General features: G+C 38.4%; 1 protein-coding gene and 1 non-coding gene across 2 annotated transcripts in view; both read left to right on the top strand.

Moving 5' to 3' along the window:
- The first annotated feature begins 702 nt into the window (after positions 1-702).
- The window catches only part of POLR3B (RNA polymerase III subunit B), a 111,528-nt gene continuing 94,683 nt past the window's right edge, over positions 703-17,547 (top strand). Inside the window, exons 1-7 of the mRNA XM_019728448.2 lie at positions 703-960; positions 4,455-4,487; positions 7,344-7,400; positions 7,498-7,562; positions 9,906-9,981; positions 12,658-12,758; positions 16,858-16,949. Coding sequence (XP_019584007.2) covers positions 889-960; positions 4,455-4,487; positions 7,344-7,400; positions 7,498-7,562; positions 9,906-9,981; positions 12,658-12,758; positions 16,858-16,949 — 496 coding nt within the window. The 5' untranslated portion in view covers positions 703-888. The remainder of the gene's footprint in view (positions 961-4,454; positions 4,488-7,343; positions 7,401-7,497; positions 7,563-9,905; positions 9,982-12,657; positions 12,759-16,857; positions 16,950-17,547) is intronic.
- Positions 4,048-4,154, top strand: LOC141570244 (U6 spliceosomal RNA). Its single transcript, XR_012494254.1, has one exon. It is a non-coding gene; the product is annotated as a U6 spliceosomal RNA (small nuclear RNA).

The raw sequence follows: 17,547 nt of genomic DNA on the forward strand, positions 1-17,547 counted from the left end.
ATGCTTTACAATGTTGGTGTTGCCATCCTTGAAAGCCGTCATCTCCACAATGTTATGAATATATTCATTTACGTTTTCAAGTTTTGTTAACATTTAAGTATATCATCCATACAGGATTCATTTAGATGTATTTTTTCTAAATGGCTAATCAGCTGTTCCAACATCATTTATTGGATAATTCATCTCTCTTCTACTGATTTAAAATGTCACCTTTTCATACTAAATTTCTCCACGTGCTGATATTTATTCCTGGATCTTACCTCTAAGCTCTTTTTAGAATATAACACTGTCTTAATTATTGTCCTGTTATGCTCTACTCTCTAGTGAGTTAATACCCCCTCACTTTATGGTTGTTTTAATCTTTGAATAATGCAGGCACCATATCACACGCAGGCACCCTCATTTTTTTAACCAAATCCCCTACTACTGGACATTTGGTACGTTTCCTATTTTTCTATACTACACAACGTGTAGTTTTGGACTGAATTACATGAATTCTCTGCCTCAGAGGCTCAAGTTGCGCAAGTTATCCGTTTACCCTTTTCTTTGATTTATTTAAAAAATTACAACCAATATACTCTATTGGTCTCAATTACCGGATAATTGGAAACAAACCTGTCGGCTGGGGTTTAGGATTACCTGCGCGAGACCTCCGCGCGACACCAGGGGGCGCAACTTCCCAGTTTCGCCTCAGCTACATCCGGGTTCCACCGCAGGTTCGGGTCGGAAGCCGGCGGAACCTTTCTGTCGCGCGTTCAATTAACCTGCGCGGCGGGGACCACTTAGGCCTCCGCGCACCGCTGTCCTAGAGAACTGCATTTCGCTTGAGGCAGCGAAGGCGGGCGTGGGGTGTTTTTTTTTTTTGCTTCTTCCTTCTTCGTGAGCAGCATGGACATGCTTGCGGAGGAGTTTGGGAACATGACCCCGGAGCATTTGGCTGCGCCGATCCCGACCGTAGAGGTGAGGGCCGGGTATGCGAAGAGCGGAAGGGGCCGGGATGCGAACCCGGGAGGCGGTGCCGCGAGAGCTTTCGCCAAGGAGCGGGGCGGGCCGCGGCTTCTGCGCATGCTCAGGCCCCCGCCACGCATCTCCTTTCTCTCGCCGCCGCGTGCACGTGAAAGGCCGGATCTTTAACGATCTGTCAGCTGCCGTGCGGGCCGAGCAGCCCCGCGGACGGCTCTCGGGTTGGACCCTTTCCAGTGTTCATGTTTGTCAGGGGAAAATTGGTCCTCACTTCCACCTTGGGGGACATATTGCATCTTCGCGGGTCCATAGAGGGCACTGAGGCCGAGGAGTTTAGGCCACTTTCCTGAGGTCCCACAGCTGGCTGTGGTGGTAAAACCAAATCGTCTCAATCCCAGGCTAGTAATCTTTCCTTGTAACCTGGGATTCAAGTTTGCACTGCATGAGTATTTTAAACGTCCTGAATATTTACTCAACATTTTCCCAAGGTGTTTTCCGGATGTCGCTCCATAGCTCTCAACAGATTATCATAAGTTAAGGTTAACTGCCCTACAGTGAGCTGCCTAAGTTCAGCGATTGATAAAATTTTATTTTCTAGAAAGGCACCTATTATAACCTCTCTGGGTCTCAGAATCTTCATTGGCATGGAAGGGGGAACAAGAAATGAGGCTTGAAAAGAGCCAGGGGAGAGATGTCAGGTAGAGGGAACAGGACACTTGAAACCCGCTGGGCAAGACCATCTGATGTTTTTGAGGAACTGAAATCAGGTTGTACTAGAGTGAAGAAGAGAGGTACAAGCAGAAGGATAGGTAAGGGTCCTGATTATGAAAGGTTTTGTTAGTTAGGCAATACTGGATTTTACCTCTTGAAGAGTTAAGAGCCAGCATTTACTGAGCACCTACTATGTGCCAGGCTCTGTGTAAGCGTAACATGCATTACATTATTTAATTCTCTGAAATGTTATTTTCTCCACATTTTACCAATGAAAATTTTTGAGGCCCAGAGAGGTTAAGTAACCCAGTGTCAGAACACAGGTAAAGTGGCTGACTCCAGAGTTCTCATCCTTAACTGCCGACTGGACTGCTTCTCCAGAGCCGAAGGAAGAAGCCTAAAGGATTTCTATTTCTTACTTGAATTCGCACAGCTCTGAAGGGACCAAAACCACATTTCCGGCCTTCTGATTCAGGAAGGACAGTTCGTCTTCCTGGCCCTCTGTACACAATCCACCATCTCATCTTAAGGGTCCTGCCTACTAACTGCACTCAAATCTGAAACTTCATTCCCGCTGTTCTCAAGCCTGCATCACTGTCATCTCTTACTTCCTAGGCTCCTAACCTGTCTCACTCCAACCTGTGCTCTGTGGCCAGAGCCATCAGTTTAAACACACACATGGGACCATGTTACTCCCTTGGTGAAACTTCTTCAAACTACCCATTGCTCTTGGGGCAAAATCTAAAGTGTTTACTATGTGTATAAGGCCTTCCTCAGTCTGGCCACTAATAACTTGTCCAGCTTCTTCGCCTCCCCCCAGATATTTCTATTCCTTTTGATCTCTCATTCCTCTTTGTAGATTTACATGCAACAGAATGCAGTAGTACTAAGTGTTCCGTTCCATCAGTGTTGACAGTTATGTATTTCAAATCACCACCACCCGATACAAGATAATAGAACTTTTCCATCACCCCACAAAGTTCCCTTTTCTTCCATCCCCACCCCCCACCTTTTGATTTCTATCATCATAGATTCGTTTTGCCTGACTCCTTCCTTCTTTTATTAAGACTTAATTTTTTTTAAAGCTTTTTAGGTTCACAGCAAAACTGAGAGGAAATTACAGAGATTTCCCACATGCTCCCTGCCTTCCACCTCTGTTGTTTCTGGAAAAATGTTTTTACTTTTTCTAGTTTGTCTGCCTCCTTCCCTGGCCACTCCTTTCTAGTCTCCTTGGCTATAGCTGCCTTCTGCTCCTCACCTCTAAATGTGGGAGTGCTTTTGATCTCCCTTCATGGATCTCTTCTCCATCTGTACTCAGGAAGTGGTCTTATTCATTACTTGGCTATAATTACCATCCATTTGCTGACTTCTCCCGAGTTTATATCTCCAAGCTACTCTCTTCACAAGTTCAAGACTTATACTTGTTGTCTATTTGACATACTCACCTGAATGTCTAATGGATATCTCAGACTTAGCATGCCCCCAGCCAAACTCCTGGTAGCCCCTCACACCTAAACCTGCTGGTCTGACAGCACCCCACTTTCTCATATTTGTAAATGGTAGCTCTTAGGAGTCGATCTTGACTCCGCTTTCTCTCAGAGTCTCTATCTAATTTATTATCAAGTCCTGTTGGCTTGAACTTCACATTGTGTCTCCTGGTTGACAGTTTCTCACAACCTGTATTGTAACCAGCCTGGAGTATTGCAATAAGCTCCTAAGTGATCTCTCTGCTTCTAACCTTGTCTATTCTCAACCCAGCAGCTCAACCTTAAAATTTAAACTCAATTTTAAATCATCATGTCACTCTTTCACTCAGAACCTTCCAATGCTACTCAAGTCAGTCTAGTAAAAGTCAAAAATTTTATAGTTGCTGCACAGTCTTACGTGATTCTTAAGCTGTTATTCAGACACTGTATATTCTTACTTTAGACTCAGCTCTACTCATTTGTCAGATTTCCCATTAGCAGATTAGATGCCATTCATTAAAAGAGTCTTATTATGGTAGGCTACTTAACACCTCAGGAAAGTGTAAATAGCAGTCCTAAGAACACAAGCAGTGTGGCAGTTTGCACCTATTTAGTGTGGGGGTGAACACCATGTTTGCCATCCTTCTGCTGTCCTGACATGGGCTCTCACCGTGCACTAGAGAGACCAGACTGTCTAAAAATTACTATCCTTTTCTCAAACTGACAAACCCACTTAGGAAGGGTCATGAGAATAAAATAAAGATGAAAAGTGCTTGGAATCTTGAGTCATCAGAGGAGATGAAAGGGTATCCTATTTAAGAAATCTGTGGTATATGTAGAGGGGGTGCCCAAAAAATGTATATACAGTTTAAGAAAGGAAAAAACTGTATTCAAATTGTAATACTCAGTGCTCGCTTTGGCAGCACATGTGCTGAAGTTGGAACGATGCAGAGAGGATTGGCGTGGCCCCTGTGCAAGGATGACATGCAAATTCGTGAAACGTCCCATTAAAAAAAAATTGTAATACTCAATATATACCAATAACAAAAGATGAATACAACTCATGTGTATGCATGTTTTTGACACCCCCGGTGTGTGTGTGTGTGTGTGTGTGTGTGTGTACACATATCTGTCTGCATGTACGCGCATACACACTCATCTATATGATTTCCATAAAAGTGCTTACCATGTGGAAATTGTTTTAGTTTTATTCACTTTTGCTTACTGTGATAAAGTAATTTTTGGTATATTAAAATAACATAAAAATACTGTGATTGGTAGCCGAATCCTGACACTTATTGTTTTGATTCACAGGAAAAATGGAGGCTGCTTCCAGCATTTTTAAAGGTAATGAACATTTAATAATAATTAGTTATTTTTCCAATGAAAAGTGAAGAAATAAGCCTTTTTTTAAAAAGATTATATTTTTATCACCAACACTTTTTGACTATGTACAACTGTGTACTTTGCTAGGTTTTGGAAATACAAGAAATCATAAGGTGTATCCCTGCCTATAAGGTGCTAGTGGGGGGAGTGGTCGTCTAATTTTAGAGATAGAAAGTAGTATACATAGTATACAAAGTGCTGTTGGCAAAAGAGTGGTGCCACAGGTGGCCAGAGAGGGCCTCCCAAGTGAGGTGAGACATAAACTGCATCTTAAGAGGTAAGGATTTAACTCAGCTGAAAGGTAGGGTGCAGAGAGCATCCATGGCTTGATAACGGTGCCCAAAGGGGCAGAGGCATCTTCATGGGATCTGTAGGAAACAGTGGCCTGTTTGGCTGGAACAGATGAGTGGAGACAATCAGAGGAACTGCTGAATATAAGGTTGGTACAGGGCTTCAATTAAGTTTTAAAAAGCTTATGCTAAGAAGCAGGGGTAACACAGTGAGACACAGCTTGGCACCCACTAGGATGTGATAGCCAAGATAAAAGACAACAGGTATTGATGAGGAGGAGAAATTGGAACCCTCATGCTGTGCTGGTGGGAATATAAGATGTTGCAGCTGCTTTGGAAACAGCCTGGCAGTTCCTCAAATGGGTAAACATAGACTTACCATATGGCCCAGCAATTCTACTCGTAGGTATTTACTCAAGAGAAATGAAAATATATGTCCATGTAAAAACTTGTACACAAATGTTCATAGTAGCATTATTTATAATAGCCCCGAAGTGGAAACAACCCAAATGAGCATCAACTGATGGGTGGATAAATAAAATGTGGTATATCCATACCATGGAATATTATTTGGCAACAAAAATAATCAGGTGCTGGTACATACTACAACATGGATAAATCCTGAAAGCATTATGCGAAATAAAGGAATGGAGACTTGAAAAGGGAGTAGAGTTTTGTACTTAGGTCTGCATTGTAGGCAGAGGGCTGGGTACTGGGAGATGACCCTGGGGAAGCTGGCAGGGCCAGATTTCTGACCAGATTTGAAAGCCATTTTAAAAATGTTGGGGTTTTTTTCTAATAGCAATGGGAAGCTATGGAAGAATTTTTAAGTAGAGGAATGACCAAGAATGAAATAAAATGGTACGAAAGTCAAGAGAAGCTTTTTTTTTATTATAAAAATTTTAAAGGAACTATACGTACGCAGAAGAGAAGGGGTGGTATTTATGATTCAAAAAAGAGCCGACAGTTGAGGGTACACAGTACAAAAAGAGATCTAGAACTCAATAGACGCATAAGATGTGGCTATTTCATTCGTTCATTTAAAGTTGGGATTCTCCTTTACTCAGACCACCTTGAAATATATTTGTCTAAGAACAAAAGTTAAAGATTTTAATGCATAACCAAAGACAGGAACACAAAGCTCGTGAGGCTGCCCAGGCTGTTGACTGACAGAATCCAGACTCAGAATGTGAGTTTGGGAAAAGAACAGTGACCAAGAACAAACGTAAACCCCTGTACTTAGTTTTGCACAAGGACCAAATGGGCTGTGCTGGACTCAACAGCATTTTTTGGTGAAGATGAAAATTACCTTTGGAGTTTTAGTTGATGAGCCTGTAATGTGGCCTTGCTTCTTTAATAGAAGTGGTGTAAAATCTGGAATGAGGGTGATAGTAGCCCTCTGTGCACTGGTTGGGCTGTCAGTGAGTTTAGGGTGCCCTTGTTAAGGGGGAACATGGACAAACTGGAGCATGTCCAGGGGCAGGCCATCGGCTGCTGGGAGGTCTGGAAGGCATGCCTGTGAGAACAAGCTGAAGGGCCTGTTCAGCCTGAAAGTGAGAACATGAAAGAGAGATGTGTAACTAAATGGACTGTCCTGGAACAGCATTTTTCTCCAGAAGAGACTGTTAAGTCCAAGGGTGGAAACTGGACGAAGGCAGACCTCAGATCATTTTCAGGTTGAGTTTTTACCCCCGACAACCAGGACTGCTTCACAATGGGATGGTTGCTTCGTAAACCAGGGAGATCCCCAACAAGGAAGCAGAATTAGAGCAAAGGTTCTGTGATTATCCATCTGTTAGGAATGTTCTTAAGAAGCATTGAATTAACTGTGTTTGAAGATTAATGTAAAGAAAATGAACACATACAGTCCTTTTAAATCTTGCGGTTTTGGAGTCTGTGTGTTTATTATTTCACTGTTTTCCGTAGCAGCACTGTCTGTTATCATTACAGACTTTTGAGATGAAAGGGAAGTCACTGCTAGCTGGTATCTGATCTTAGGTTCTCTGAGTGTCACCCTGCTTTCAGTTTCAAATGGAATTATTTTCTTAATAGAGATCCTTATTTTTCCCCCTCATTCTTCTATAAGTGACACAAAAGAACAGAGTTGGATATGTGAAAATCATAAAACTGCTCAGGTAAGAGGAAGACAAAAAAGAAAATCGGCATTGTTTGAGGGTTGAAGAGATGATGCTCTATTGCTGGATTTTTAAAAAAATTCAAAGTATGCAGAGAAAATCCTGACTTATTTATTAGCTTATGGGAAGTCATTCGGTGTATTCAAATACTCATATCTTACATTCTGAAAGTCAGGTTGCTTCTCAAGGAGTAAAATGTGAGGGTGTTCTAATAAGATGGAGGAGAAATGTAATGAGGACACATCAATATAAAGTTTTACTAAACAAAATTCATGGATTTTTTTTTTTTCTCACTTTGGTTTTGAGAAAAATTTGATGACCACCTATGATTAATGTCTGCTATATAATCTGCTATTTTGTTGGTGACTTACTGTTTTGCTTTTTCTGTTTAGGTGAAAGGCCTTGTGAAACAGCATATAGATTCATTTAACTATTTCATTAATGTAGAGGTAAGCATCAAAACTTAGAAATAGACATAGCTAAGAATTAACTGGAGTCTTTCCTAATTAGCTAGAGTCTTTCCTAATGTTGCTCTTTCCACTGCAGATAAAGAAGATCATGAAAGCCAATGAAAAAGTTACAAGCGATGCTGACCCCATGTGGTACTTAAAGTAAGGAATCAGCTACTCTTAATTTGCTCTTTTGATTATGTCTAACATAGTAGTTGTTATGAAAACTCTTTTAAAAATAATTCTTTTTTTATCTGTTTAATAAGTTAATTATCATGTACTCAATTTTTAATTGTTAAGATCAAGTGCTCAGTTTTTAATTGGTAAACTGATTATAACAAGTAGAGTTATCATTGAGTTTCATATCATTGAGATAGTTTCATATCATTGAGACGGTAATGAAACTATTAGGGGCTTACATTTTTAAAAACAATTTTAGACTTAGCAAAAAAATTACAAAAGTAGTACAAAGCGTGCCCATATTATCCTTCAACCAGCTTCTCTAATATTAACATCTTACATAACCATAGCACAGTTAGCAAAACCAGGAAATTCACATTGATACAATATTATCCATAGGTCTTATTCCAAGCTTCCCCACCAATGTCCTTTTTCTGGTCCAGAATTCAATTCAGGACCCCACAGTGTGTTTAGCTATCATGTTTCCCCAATATGTTCCAGTAAGTGACAGTTCTCAAGCTTTCTTGGTCTTTCATGACCTTGACACCTTTGACGGTTTCTCTGGTCAGTTGTTTTGTAGAAGGTCCTTCGATTTGTGTTTGTGTGATGTTTATTCATGATTAGATTGAGTTATGCATTTTGGCAAGAATACCACAGAAGTGGTATTTTGTGCCATTCTCACTGCATCACATCAGGATACAGATATTGATATGTTTTATTATTAGTGATTTTAATTTTGTTACTTGATTAAGGTGGTATGTCCAGATTTCTCTACTGTGAAGTTATTATTTTTCCTTTTGTAATTAGTATCTAATGGGGAGATCTTTGAGACTATGTAAATATCTTTGCTTTCTCATCATATCTTAGCCACTAATTTTAGCATACATTGGTGGGTGGTTCTTACCTATAACAACTAATGCTGTGGTATTCCCTAAGGGTCTCTATTTCCATCATCCCTCCTACATTAATACTGGAATTTACTGTAGGGAAGAGCTTTATCCTCCCCTTATTTATTTATCTATAATTTTAGATGTTTATTCTATGGATAATAATCCAGTACTATCATTTATTGCTCAAATTGTCTCAGCTTTGGCTGTGGGGAGATTCTTCAGGTTGATTGCTGTGGCCTTTCAACATGCCCCTGTTAATTTTCGAGAACGATGAGATGTTTATCTACAATTTTCCCTGTCCCAGCCTGGAATCAACCATTTCTCCAAGGAGCCCTAGTCCCTTTTAGTGGAGAATAGTATTTAGAAACCAAGATATGGATACTAAAGCCTCAGTAGACAGAGCTAAGAAACATATGTATGTATATTAACACATGCACACACACACATCTGTGTTGCTGTATCCTATCCATTTTTATATATATTAAAAACCATGGGTACTGATACCTCCAATTCTCATCCAACTCTATAGGACACATTCTAACCTCTCTTTTCTTATAACTTCTATGCCTGACAGTGAGAAATCTGGCTCTCATTATCTACTCTATATTTACTTATTTTTTTCAATTCTGGGATATATATAAAATAGATTCAGAATTGTTAACTCATACTCCTTTGAGAATAAAATTTACTAATTGGAGTACAATATTTGTATACTACTTTTTTGTCTTTATCTTTACAGTCAAAATACTGTTTTCCAAAGTTATTTAGATTAGTTTTCTTCCCACCTTTCAAAAGTGCAGTTATGTTACTCATTTGTAATGCAGTAAGGTTTAAATTCCATTTTTGATCCTTCCCCCCATCTCCCGCTTCTGGGTGATTTTAATTATGCTATTTTTGGGGTATGTGAAACATTTTTATGGTGTAAGAGTTAGACCTGTAGAAAAAAGTATATTCAGGAAATTATCACTCCCCACCCAATTCTTTCCACCCTCTCCCAGGCACTCCTTGGAGGTAACCAATTTTATTCATTTCTGCTTTCTTCTTCCTATGCTTCTTTTGCACAAATGAGCATATGTGTATTTTCCCCGCATATCCTTTTCTTTCTTACATGAATAACAGCATACTATAGATACGCTTTTGCACTTTACTTTTTTTTTTCATTAAGTATCGTTTTTAGGGAAGTATGTTTCCAATATTTTTGTAAAGAGATTTCCACTGTTTTTAAAAAGCTACTCTGACAGTATTTTCCCTCCTTTGTAAAGCTACATGTACTATCACTTCAAGAAGATCTCCAGTTATAATTTCGTATTTGTTTGTCATTCCTAGCAAGATAAACATCTGTCAAAGAATAATCCTTGTATTTGGGAGGAAGATGTCATTTGTTTACATGTACCTTGAAGAAGTATAATTGGTAATGAAACAATTTGCTTTTCAGATATCTTAATATCTATGTTGGGCTTCCTGATGTTGAAGAAAGCTTCAATGTAACTAGACCAGTGTCCCCTCATGAGGTAATTTTCAACCTTACTTTAATTGGGTTTGTTTGCTTTCACTCAAAGAGTCTGTGCCCTTAATATATACTCTTAAAAGATGATTTAAAAACAGGGGAAAAAAATGTCTTATGAGACAGACAACCAAATAAACAAGCATTTACATAATACTATACTATATTAGGAAACAGTTCTGTGCTATTTAGTTTGTCATTTAATTCTAATTAACTTGCACTGATTTACATAACTGTGCACTGTTTATGTTCTGTTTCTGAGCATTTTAGTGGTCTCACCCCATCCCCTCGCTGGCCACTTGTGCCTAGCATGGTGCTGTTTATTGCAGTGGTTACTTGCTTAGCACATTTTTTGAGGGTTAGCAGGCATTGTGTTATAATGGCCGAGGAGACCGAGGACTAGGGGCTCACAATCTAATAGAAGAGATCAATGAAAATGTAAATTCCAGGCTTTTAACGGAGATGCAGACAGAGGGTTATAGAATAGGCCTATTTATTGGCTTTTAACAGATTCTAGATTTCTCTTCACATTCTTCCTCTTAGTGTCCATAATTGGGATTTGATCAGGAAATAAAATGATTTTTGTACATTTATTGGGTTTATTAATGTAAAGCTAAAATAGCAATTAGGGAACATAGCATAGGAATCTTTAACAAACAAGTAAGGTGTTAGAATGTGTGGTTGTTGCCTAAGTAAGGTTAAACAGGAAGTATGATCAAGTAGCCAGAGTTTTTATAGAGGTCAATTTTGATATTACTTAATCACCAAGTATGGATTGAACATTTATTTTGTGCTTCGACATTGTGAGTTACAAAAGAAATGAGACGCATAGCCTTTCTCAAGGAGTTCATACTCTTGTGGAGAGATTAAAATAACAAAACAAATGAAACAGACACCAGGGGTTGCACACTTTGAATGGCTGGAAGGATCCGCTAGGCAAGGTAAATATGCAAAATTGTACTGAGCAGGAAGTGGCAAGTACTGTGGCTATTGGAAGGGGTGTGCCTCAACTTGGCTTTCTTCACCCCCACTACCCCCATTCCCTTTTGCTAGAACTTTACAGTTTTCTGAGAACTAGGCAGCCAATTAGCAATTTCCGAGTCATTTTCTAAACTACCACTGAGTTCAGAGAAAGGAGCAAAGTAGTTTGAAGTAGTTCAAGAAGCCTGATGCTACAGTTGTCACAATTAGTCTTTCTGATGTTGAAGAAAGTGTATAGGTATTATTGTGATTAGAGAGAGGGGGCGGGAAGATTTCTTGGAGAGATGTTGACTCTTGGAGCTATGGGGAGAGTGGGAGAGCAGGTGGGTGGGCAGGCCTGAGCCCCACAGCAGGAAATGCAGGGAGCAGCTACTGCATACTCCACCCGCACAATCCTACTCCTGTGAAAAGAGAGGCCGAGGAGGACAAAAGGGGCCCATGGAGGTAGTCTGGGGCCTATGCAGTGGATCCCAATTTTCACCACATCTGTCGAATTTCATTTCCATTTGAAGGGATGAGTTTGTTAAAACTCATGAATGCTTGCCTATCATGGGCTCACATTAGTTTTATTAATATAAACGAGATAATAATTATTTAATACTCTGTGCCAGGCACCATTCTTAAAAATGTATATTTATACTCTTAGGAGTTAAAATTAATCTTTTCCCATTTTACATGGGAGAAGATTGAGATGAAGAAAGGTGATATAAAACTTAAGTGGTAGAGCTGGTATTTGAAAGCAGGCAGTAGACCAACCTTACTCTGAACCACCAAGCCTTACTGCCTTTGGTCTGGCCCTAAGGAGGAGGCTTGCTCTGGTTAAATATAAGATAAACAGTGTGTATTGGTCAATCATAGGAATATCGAATATTTTTAAATCCCAAGCACTTATGAAGGCAAGAAAAAGCTTAACTCTGTGTTTGGTTCAGTAGAAGCCAGAGAGAGGATTGAGCACCATGAATTATATGGTTGGTTTTCTGAGAAATTCTCTTGAGACTACACGCCACCTGATGACCATCAGTATAATGGGGAGGTCATAGGAAGATTCTGATGGGCTTTCCTGTGTCTTATCATGGCTCAGGCAAGGGCATCATTTTGTGAGTCCCTGTCATGTAAAACTAAAGCACATACCAACGATTTCTGAAGTCCCTCAAATGATTCAGAAATTGTTAGGATGATGTGATGAATGAGTTGTGCTATAACACACCACTTAGCAAGAAACTTTGTGATACAGTTTTGTTTATTTGGAGAATAAAAGAAAGTGCAGTTTGAATTTTTTAGTGTCTGTGTGTGTATACTTTGTTAACTGTTTTAAATAAGCCAGCCTCATTGATTACCTTCCATGGATCCCGTTTGCAAGAATTAATCTAATTGCTTCAAAGATGTGGGAGCAGACGGGTGATAGCATCAGATCAGTGAGAAGAAAATCAGTACCAGACTTCTCGTTCCCTTTCTGGGCTGGCAGAGGCAGGGGTGCTGTGGCGATGTCTAGACCAGTAGCTGGCATCATTCCCTTCCAGAGGAAGGTGGGCGCCTAACTCCCGGTGTCCTAAGGCAGCACATGGAACAGCTAGCGGAGTGTTCCATAGACAGATCAAGTTCATCATGGGCCTCACTTCTACTGGAGAAGCAGCTCTCTGAGGCTGTCAGGACCGCTGCTTCTCCAGAGCGGAGGAGCAGTGACTGTCTGATTCTATTCCAGTGCCGCCTGCGGGACATGACGTACTCTGCCCCCATTACAGTGGACATCGAATATACCCGAGGCAGCCAGAGGATCATCCGCAATGCTCTACCCATTGGCAGGTGAGACATGACTTCGGTAGTGGAGCCACCCTGCCTGCATTCCAGCCTGTGAGGCGACCTTGGGCAACTGAAGTTCTCTTTGCTCCATTTCCTCATCTGAAAACTGGGGGAAGTGGTACCTAGTTCATGGGCTGATTTTCTGGAGCCGGTGAGTCAGCACACAGAAAGCACTTAGGTGGTGTCTGGCTCACAGTTGTGGTTGTTATTATTTTTTAATTGTGAAATATTTTCTATAAAGTTAAGGAAAATGCTTCCATTCCCTCCTGTAACTCCAGGCTGTTAAGGAAACATTAGGTAAGATAGCATTTCAGTGGACTCTCCTAGTCTGGAGAGTCCTTGGTGGATCCATACATAATTTAAATTTTGTAAGCGGGCATTTTCCCGCCAAATCGCATCATAACGCGGGGCTTTTTTGACATTTTCTCGCCAAAATTAGACTTTCCGTAAAATATTCAGATCTTTCGATCTATTTGATATTTTTCTATGAAACTTTCAGTGTTTTAGTTTAAAAAGAGGTCTCTATTTATTTACTTTGCAAAATTTTTGCCGGTTCCAGCTAGAAGCGATATGACGAGTTTACTCGTTTTCCGCAAAAAATGTTACATTTAAGTTTCCGGGCAGTTTAACTGTTTCCCATAGAGCAGAATTTAAGGGAGAAGTTACTTTCTTATCCAGAACGAGTTTGGAAGTGATAGCTAGCATCAGCTAGCATTTTTGCAGTCGGCTTTTCCTAATTTGGGAAATATATTGACTCTCCTGTAAAAGTGGACAAAACTCACATTAATAATAATAGTAATAATGATGGTTATTAATGATGCTGGACTTTAAACTTATACCAGATAATTCCCATTCAAGTGTTTTTCCTCCTTCAAAAGTGGTAAGAGCTTAAACAATCCATTCGTGCGCACCAACTTCCGATCATTTGTCATGCCCTATGCTGGTTGCCCGGGTAAATGGAAGATACTTAATGATACAGCTGCCGTCAGCTACATTTATTCCCAGCTGCTAGGGAAGGCAGACTACACAGTAACTAGGGCACCATTTGGTAAGTACTATGATGGAGAAGGCCAAATACTGTGGGAATAAATCCTTCCCCTATATTCCTGAAGGAAGGGGCTATTTGTATTGTTCTCTCCTTATTCTTCAGTAAGGAAAATAAGTAGGGTTATTAAAATGTTAATCTTTTTTTTAGCAAAACTTTTTATCCATGTTAAGAGCTTCTCTCTTTCTTATATAAGGCACAATTGTGTCCAATTAAGACTTGGACCACTGCTAAATTCTTACCCGTACTGAACATTGTAAAGGAAAGATAAGAGAAATAGGAGCAAAACATAAATAGTTGGTAAAATTTGGGTTTCAATGCTGTTTAAAGAGGAGGCAGCAAAGGGTGTGCATGTAGTTGAAGGTGTGCAGTTTTAGTTGAATATCTAGTATGTGCCAGCTACTGTGATAGCTGATTTCATTAGTTAGTCCTGAATTCATAACACTACATACATTACCTCATTTAATTGTTTTTTGAACTGGAAAGATTTTGGTTTAATCCAAATAAATAGTACATAAGAACATTTGATACAAAGCAATAGCCTTCTTCCCTCTCCTTCCTCACCCATAGTGCCAACCTTGTAACCATTTTTGCTGTTTTTCTGTTGGTTTTATGTCTATAACTAAATGCTATGCTTATACCTTTATATCTTGATACCTCAACTTTAGATACTATTTATTGACTCTTAATGTAGAAGATGTGGATTAGTTTACCTATATCACCCACTTTCCTTCTCTCTTCTTCCTCTAAATTTGCTTCTTATTTTTAATCCTTCTTTTGGTTACTGTGGTCTTTTTAATACTTTTGTATCTTAGTGTTTCGATCATCTTTTATGTAAAATGAGGATACTTCTATCCCTACCTTCCTGTTATGGTTTCTTTTTTAACCTATGAGTTGCTTAGAAGACTATTTTAAAATTTCCAGATTTGTGGTTTACATCAATTTTTGGGACTTGTGGAGACCTATTTATTTTCATATATGTTTCACATATTTGTTTGGAAGCAAGGAGTATTTTCCAGTTCTTTTGTGTCATAATCTCTGTTTTCCTTTATATCAAGCTGGTTAATGTGTTGTTTAGATGTTACGTTTCTTCACAAATTTTTGAATTCTTTGTTCTTTCAATTACTAGGAGAGAAGTGTTAAAATCTTCCACTACGATGGTGGATTTATCCATTTCTCCTTGTGTTTTTGTGTATTTTTGCTTTTTGAAGTTACGTTAGTAGGCGCATAAAAGTTTAGAATTTTAGGTCTTTCTGGTGAATTGAAACTTTTATCATGATGCATTTATCTTCATCTTTTGTGATATTTTTTGCCGTAAAATTTTATCTGCTTTTATTATAGCCACATCTGCTTTCTTTTGGTTATTTTTCTGGCATATTATTTTTTAAATCCTTTTCTTTTTAATCTTTCTATCTCCTTATGTTTTAGGTATATTTGAAGTAAACTGCATATGGCTAGATGTTTTAAAAATTTACCTGAGGACTAGTTCATTTACGTATGTTATTTTACTAATGTATTTGGATATTGATGTATATTCCTGTCAGCTTATTTTGTACTTTTAATCTGTCCAACTTTTCAGATGTTTCCGTTTTTTCTCTTTTTGCCTTTTGGATTAATGGAAGTCTTTTTTTTCCTTACTCTCCTCAGCTGATTGAAAGTCAAGTATAATATTTCTGATTGTTTATGTTTACTTCAGAAATTTTTAAATGCATATTTAACGAAGTTTGAAAATAATCAATATCTTTATTCTCCTCCTGGAAAGAACAAGGACCTCAGAAAGCTTTAACTTGGATCAAATCAGCCTCCCTGACGTACTGCTTTTATTGTGCCAAATTTTAATTCTATCTTGTTTTCTTTTTTAACCTATAAATCAGAAATAATTATTGTCGTATAGTTAATATTTGTTTATACTTACCCACTTTATTTACCATTTTCTTTGCTTACCATACACTTTTGCATGTCGAGTTTCATTCTACATTTATTTTTCATCACCTTGACATACTATCTTTTAGAAATTCTTTTGGTGGGGAGGATCTATTACTAGTAACTTCTCTCAGTTTTTGTTGGAAAATATCCTTACTTATTGACCTTCTTCTGAATGATGACTTAACAGAATACACAAATCTAGGCTGACAGTTATTTTCTCTCAGAACTTTGAGCGTACCACACCATTGTCATCTGTCACTTGTAGGTTTGAAGTTATCTGTCTGTCCAGTCATCCTTCCCTTTTTGGTAACTTGCCTTTTTTCCCGGCTGTGTTTTCAATCTTCTCTTCCTCTTTGGTATTTCGTATCTTAACTGTGTTTAAGTGGGGCTTTCTTTTTATTCATCCTGCACAGATGTCATTGTGATGGTTATGACTTTCATGCATTTCCCAGCTATTATCTCTGAATAGGACTTCTCACCCAGTCTGTGTATTCGCTCCATCTAGATGTCTGATTAGACATATATGAGAACCTCTCACTCTATTCCTCCATGACTCTTAAACTCTTTCTTATTATCTATCTTTTTCTTTCTGAAATACATTTTCAATAATTTAGTCATCTCTCTTGTCCAGTTCAGTAATTCTGACTTTAGCAGTGTCAAATCTACTGTTATTCAGCCTATTCATAGATTTTTAAAGTATAGCTTACGTTTTTCATTTGTAGAAGTTTTGCTCAGTTCTTTGTTAGAACTTCCTAGTTAGTTTTGATGATCTCTTAATCCTTACACTTTAATTCATTTCCCTATTTCTATGCAACTAATGAGAGTCACTTTTTTTTTTTTTTTACCATGAATGAAGAGTTGCTGCCATTTCTGACTGTCACTAAAGTCTGTCTGCAAAGTTTAAGGAAGCAGACATTGAGTTTTCGTTATGTGTAGTGGAACAGTGTGCCTGAGGAAATAATTCCTTTCACTTGGTTCTTCATGTAACTCACATTGTTCTGCCTTTTCTGATGTGTGGAAGAGGCATGCAGACCCCTTAGTGATGTATACAGTACACAGTTTGTATTCTTTTCACCTTTTTTGCCAGTGATAACCTTTATGTGATATTTTCTTTTATTCTATTTTAAACAGAATGCCCATAATGCTACGTAGTTCAAACTGTGTTCTCACAGGGAAAACGCCAGCAGAATTTGCCAAACTGAATGAATGTCCTTTAGATCCAGGTATGTGTGATTTCTTGGATTTACCCCCTCTTCCTTTGTTTCTGTTTTGTTTCATTTATAACTTTTTTCCTTAAAACAATACCAGCCTTTCTGCTTTATAGTGAACTTTGATAGAACTTCGTTTTCAAAATGTCCAGAAATTTGGCTCCAGCTTCATTCTATTAGTCTATGTTTCTAAAAGATAAACTGTTTCCTCTTTTACTTCAGGTTTTAAACTTTAATACCCCAAGTTCTTATTTATTGCTATGATTTGTCAGCCTTTTCTCTATTTCTTTGCTCAATGGTAATGCTCTTTTGTTGTACTTAAAAATTCAGAATAATCACACAGAGTTACTTGACTAGCAGGTCTGAAAAGATTGAATCATCTCATTTCAGGCAGTTTTAAATGCAGTAAAGGGGCAAAAAATGAAACTTGGTAAATTTTTAAAAATTATGTTTTTGTACCTATTTTGAGGCCGATTCTTTTATCAAGTTTCAAGCTTATCACTTAACAAAGTTTCTTTTAATTCCTTAACTCATATTTCACTTTGATTTAATTTTTAGTTGCTTTTATCTAATTCTTTTAAAGTTGTATTGATGTAGAAGTCCAGAATGTTTT

The sequence above is a fragment of the Rhinolophus sinicus genome, linkage group LG02, assembly GCF_036562045.2.
Source record: "Rhinolophus sinicus isolate RSC01 linkage group LG02, ASM3656204v1, whole genome shotgun sequence".
NCBI classification, from domain to species: Eukaryota; Metazoa; Chordata; class Mammalia; order Chiroptera; family Rhinolophidae; genus Rhinolophus; species Rhinolophus sinicus.